This window comes from Salvia hispanica, chromosome 1 (genome assembly GCF_023119035.1).
Source record: "Salvia hispanica cultivar TCC Black 2014 chromosome 1, UniMelb_Shisp_WGS_1.0, whole genome shotgun sequence".
In the NCBI taxonomy this organism is placed as follows: Eukaryota; Viridiplantae; Streptophyta; class Magnoliopsida; order Lamiales; family Lamiaceae; genus Salvia; species Salvia hispanica.
This window is the reverse complement of record NC_062965.1, coordinates 51,353,566-51,359,552: the sequence shown is the minus strand read 5'-3', so window position 1 is coordinate 51,359,552 and position 5,987 is coordinate 51,353,566. Positions and strand designations below refer to the sequence as shown.

The window sequence follows — 5,987 nt, the reverse complement described above, 5'->3', positions numbered from 1 at the left end:
TAAATTTCTTGAGCTTTATACTATTATGAGGACAAAAGCAAAAAAGTAGTATAACATAACAGACATGCAGATAGGAAGTAAATTGCAATACAAATAAGCCAACAAATAGGCAGAATTGATTAGTACACACATTTGATCAGTACCAACAACCAACAATCCTAAATAAGTATAACAAGGCACAGCTTAGCAGAATCTTACCTCAGTCTTTAAAACTTCTTTTTCAAGTTGATCAACCTCCTGATAAGTAGAATGAACCAGAGGTCATAGGCTCTTCATTCCTAAAGCTAGAAAACTTGAAGAAAGGTAGCCATGAAGTCGAAGAACATGAACGTAAATTATCTGGAATGAACGCAAATCATCAAGCAATCAAATGCGATAAACACTTTGTATGTTATCCTACTCCAACTTTGACATCTACGATTAGTTTGGCATTGTCATCGGTTCTCCTTTGCATACCCATAAATGCACACACCATACAGAGTCAACAGAACATCATAAATACCATAAAAGCAAAAGTAGCAATTAACTAGAAATGGAAATATAAGAGTTGTTAAACTAAGCTATAGAGTTTTAAGTGGAAATAATACCAAGGAGTAAAAACTGAAAATTCAGATATCTTTGTTTGTGATACATTTTCTTATTAAATACTTCCTCCCAACCGCAGAACAGTAACCACGCACGCGGCAGATGTGAGCAGGTAGCGCGCTCTTCGGTAAGTAACTTTCTCTCAATCACAACCGGAAATCCCTTCATTGTTTAGCTTAGGCCCACAGATTGGCCAAATCTTCACTACTCCATGCGCTCCCACTCGAGCTTATCCAAAATCACCACACACCACAGAAGCATCTTTTCATGTAGATAAGTTCCATTTTATCTATTGAATTTGATCGAAAACACGTAACACAAAAAACCAGTTTGTGAATTAGAAGTGACTAAAATAGTAAAAAGCAAATGAGACACTTAATTGAAGACGGATGAAAAAAGGAAACGTGAAACACATAATTGTGGACGCATGAGTACATTGCTCTTGTAGTGAGCTTTCTACAACATGCAAACCAACATATTAAAACATAATCAAATATATTTTCCTACTCATTTATCAAATTGTTCCTAGTTTTTATAAAGCTTTGATTGTCTTTAGTATTTTCACGCAAATTAACTCACAAGAACAGTAATTTTATAAGCCTCAACAAAATCCAACAAATCAATATGCTTATATTTAAGAAACAACATGCTATTACTAATACAATTGATTTAAACCATACCTTGGTGTCTGACACCTTTTGCCCTCTCATTACTGTAGTATATTAATATAACATGTGAGCATTATAAATATTCAAAACATGTTACGTGATTTAAACCTCCCCCATTTTAGAGATCAAACTTTTATTCAAAGAATAACTAGTAGAACAAAAGCAGCCAACAGCCTAAAACACAAATCTGCAATGCAATTAATGTGGTTTTGTGCAAATTAAAGGCAGTAGGAAGTCTAACCCGTTAACCAAGTTGAGAGTCGATCGAGCTTGGAATTCAAAAAGGAGAGCACCAACAAATCATAAAGACAGATTCAGGTCTTAATTGCATGGCAGAATCGATGGCTAAGGGATGGCACTCAACTAACTCAATTGTAGTGGTGACCATTGAGGGATCACGCGTCCAATCGAATTGTTGTAATTTGTAGCAATGGCGTATGCTTAGGAGTTTGAGCCTTGGGAGACTTCCATGCTGAGCTATCAATCGCACCAAATCGGTGTCCTCAATTACAACTGTCTCAAGTTTCATAAAACTCCCTGATTCTATACTCCACTCGGGGCCTTGAAAGGCATATTGTTCTAACCTGAGGCAACTAAGATTTGGTAGCATTGAACCAATGTCATTCATATACTTCCATGGACACCCTAAGCCACTCAAACATAGCATTATCAAACTAGATGGGAACATTGATAGGGGAACCATAAACACACGCTTCATATCAGGATACATCACAGTATATGTAAGCTCTTCCAAATACTTGAGTTCCTCTGATATATAACCCAGGTTACTCAATGGGTTTTTATCATCATCTTCATCATAAGGCTGCAATTCTACCACAATTACTAATTTTATTAAATTTGGGATTCTCTTGAGAATTTCTCTTGTGCAACTCTTTTCACTCACACCTAAAAGACTGAAAAGTCTGTCAAATGCAGCAAAAGAAGAATCAGGGGTTGGTAGGTCTTTTCCCCATACCTCAATATGCTGTAGTTCTTGCATGTCCCATACTTCCACCGGCATACATGACAAAGCTCCACGTTTTTTAATGTTCCTATGATAATTAATAATCAAGTATCGAAGGTGAAAAAGGGTGGATATAGAAACTGGGATCTTTTTGTTGCAGGTTAGGCCAAGGTACTTTAGACAAATTAGTTTGAAAATTTCAAGTGGGAATTCATAAAATCGGACCCTTCCAGCTTCGAGTACCTTGAGCAACTTGAAATCCATTGCATGTATTGGCATCGCATATGGGTGGTTAGGACCAAGACAAAGGAGAGAACGTACATTGGATGCACAATCATTTTTTATTTTTTCACAGACTTCTTTGAAGGAAAATAAAGAGATGGAATGGGCACACAACCGACGTTGATCTTTCACATCATCATCATAGCTTTGTAAAACATGCAAAAACTTAATCCTAGTTGCTTCTTTCTTACAAAAGTGCTGCCAGCAAGAATGCACACGAAACATTTCCTTTGAAAACCACGAATCAAAGTTGAGATTGAATAGAACGAGGTGGTACCAGGATGCAAGGTGTGTCAGGCCATTGTATAAAACATTACAGAAAGATTTTATATCCATAAAATCATTCAGAATTCGATTACCAAAGGGCTTAAGAAACCCCTCAGATCTCAACATTTTAAAAATGATGTGTAGTTTAATATCAGTATATGGAGGGTGAGCTCCCAAATAGAGAAATAACATCTTCAAATCTTGAGGTAAGTAGACATAGCTTGGGAAAAGTACCTCAGTTATTTTTGATCGTATGCATCCACAAATACTGAATTACGTTGTTTTTCAGCTACCTCGGTCCAATTTTTTGTGGTTGTCTCTTCTTTAGATAGGAGCTCTGCAACTGTGACTATCATAAGTGGAAGACCTTCACATTTTTTGGCAATCTTCTCTCCTAGTTTATCAAGATGAGGAGGGAAACCCTCTTCACCGAACACCTTCTCGCCAAGTAATTTTTTACTTTCTTCTTCATTCAGCAAGCGTAGTGGGTAGTCAATTTCACATTCTTTAAATTTTTTCCGGCTTGTAAGCAAGATTGTGACATTCTTTTCTGGCAAGTTATCCACTAATTGTGTATCCCATTTCCATACATCATCCAACACAATAAGACATTTCTTATCCTTCAACCTCTCTTGCAAGAGTCCAGGTAATTTCTCATGGCCATCGTCGTCTTCTTGGGTAAGCATTTGGCCGCAAGTGGTGGGATCCACTTGAGCTAGAATGCATCGTAAGGTTTCATGGAATTCACATTTTCTGCCCACTTTGACCCATGCTCGAAGCTCGAAATGACTCTTAATTGATGGATCGTCAAATAATTTCTTAGCAAATGTTATTTTTCCAACTCCTGCCATCCCAATAACCGGTAACCACCAACTCCTGTCATCTTCTGCACAAAGATCATCCCTGAACTCTTCAAATTCTTTGGATGATCCAACCATGTATGAGTCGATTCCACCAAAATCAATTCTTGAGGAAAGAGGTTGGCCGTCTTCTTCGGGCATATTGAGTAGTTCAATATCGAACTCCGCTTCCATCACGGCCACCTTCTCCACAAAGCAATCAACACTCTGTCGAAGACTCTGCAGATCTACCGAGAAAGACAAGTGACCTTCGAGTTGTGGAAGAATCTGTTCATACACAAGAGATTTTAGTAAATCTTCGAATTCCCATGCTGCTTCTTTGATTCGGTCCTCCAAAGCATTCACCTTTGTCCGGATCTTGCTGTACCCAGTCTTATCCAATCTTAGCACAACTTTCTGCAACCGAACCATGGCCTCGTAAGCGGGTTGTAAGATTTGTGGAGAGGGAGGAACAAGTGAAATGCGAGACGATTTTAGAATAGTCTGAATGGTACTCTTGAGAGAAATCGCAGCACCGTAAGCCGCCATGACTTGCTTGAATGCCCAAGGAAAGGAGGAGTTGGCAACGGCAGTAGGATTTCTGTATAAGTGAAAATGGTAATCACGTGTAGTGTAGTGTATCGATTAACGATACCACGATGCACGCCCATATACTCCGCTCAGTCACTCAATTCAATGTTTGAACTTTGTTGGAATTTTGACAGTGTGTCGGAATTCTCTGTTATTTTATATGGAGGCATAACCGTAGAACTGTAAAATCGACGTTAGTATATAAGATTTATTATATATATTGTTAACTTAACACTTAATTGCTAATTACAATTAAATAATAGTCATTAGATGTTCAAATCAAGGTCTAAATCATTAGTCTCGTAATGTCAATACAATAAAAAAAAACGTCAATTTACAACAAATTAGTTATAACTAACTTTTGAAAAATATCCCATTACTTTAAAACGTATATAACTTTTTCGATTTAATTTATGCTTTCGTACAGCATTTATCAAATTAAAGATAATTTCATAAGGATTTTAATGAATCTCACTTGTGTATGTTTTGATGTCAAAATTTGAAAAAAAATTCAAAATTTTTTAATTTTTTCGTACAGCAACAATGTCAACATAATATACAAAATATGTCAATATAATACATGTAGAATATCAATATAAACAATGTGTTAATAATTCTCAAAGCATTGTATTGATATTTTCGAAACACTATATTGACATTTTCATCCAAAACTCTAATCTGGTACTCCCTCCGTCCCAAGACATTAGAGCCCTTTCTTTTGAGCACAAGAATTTAGGAGATAGTGTAAAGTGGTATAAATGGAGTTGGTAGTAAAGTAAATTTTTATCATAAATAGAAATGGTTCAAATATGTTGGGACACCCCAAAAAGGAATAAGGGTCTAATATCTTAGAACGGAGGGAGTAGTTTTTTTTATCTTTTTCAATTTAATAATAAAAATGAAAATCACAGGTGGCAAATTTTAGACCACAAGATTTCTAAAATCCTATACTCTTAAATTAGTTATAATTATCAATTAAATGATGAGTTAGCAATTGATCACTCTGCAATAAAAGTGTCATCTATTTATTTTTCTCTTAATTTTGTTTTATTCATTTATCACAAAGTTTATCTAAGAGACCCATATTCACATACAAGTCCATCTACTAAATAGGGCTTCTCGTGGATCGAACCAAGAGACCAGGTTTGGAGGGCGGGTCAAACTCTATGGGGCCACTGGTCGGGTTTGTAGGTAATGGGCTTTTAGACTTAGGCCAGCGTTACAATTGGCCAATTAGTTCTCACATATGTGTCTTCCAAAATACGTACTTTTATTCTTCGTAATTTTTTATTTTGGTACACAGGTTATTTAATTACTCCCTCTGTCCTCCATAATTTGTCACCATTTGACCCGACACGAGTTTTAAAAAATGTAATAAATAATGAGTTGAAAAAGTTAGTAGTATCTGGCTCCTACTTTTATATATTAGTTTTAGGGACGGACGGAAAACTACAAATTTTCAGGGACAGGGGAGTAGAAGCCATTTATAATGATGCCTAGAGCTCTATTTTTGTACTTTCCACAATATACTCTACATGTTGAAGAATCATACTTAAATATATACCAAGTTGAGAAGGAAGAGGATAAGATCGAATATATTGAGGAAGATTAAGCATTTTCCAATTGGATTAGATATTATACTTGTTTCACTTTACAAGTATTTATAAATGAAATATATCTGGACAACAAAGCACCAAAATCTACACAATAGATCGAATTATTATGGAAGTTCACTTCAATCACTGTACAATAACAAACTTCAACTTTGTAGCATTTTTTAATCTCAATTTA

At 35.9% G+C, this 5,987-nt stretch overlaps 1 protein-coding gene across 2 annotated transcripts; it reads right to left on the bottom strand.

Moving 5' to 3' along the window:
• Positions 1-509: 509 nt before the first annotated feature.
• On the bottom strand, positions 510-4,160 carry LOC125202102 (putative late blight resistance protein homolog R1A-4). 2 transcript variants are annotated; one of them, XR_007173041.1, is made up of 3 exons: positions 3,001-4,160; positions 1,495-2,305; positions 510-874 (listed from the first exon to the last, which is right to left on the bottom strand). XR_007173041.1 is itself a non-coding variant. In XM_048100443.1 (2 exons), exon 1 carries the CDS (start codon positions 4,152-4,154, stop codon positions 3,006-3,008), a length of 1,149 nt encoding a protein of 382 aa, XP_047956400.1. In that variant the 5' UTR covers positions 4,155-4,160; the 3' UTR covers positions 510-874; positions 3,001-3,005. The 2 variants fall into 2 exon arrangements, 1 of the variants encoding a protein (XP_047956400.1); XM_048100443.1 differs by lacking the exon at positions 1,495-2,305.
• Between the last annotated feature and the right edge of the window lie 1,827 nt (positions 4,161-5,987).

Excerpts from the sequence above, each read along its gene's own strand:
- LOC125202102 (XM_048100443.1), bottom strand. The coding sequence starts at position 4,154 with ATGGCGGCTTACGGTGCTGCGATTTCTCTCAAGAGTACCATTCAGACT.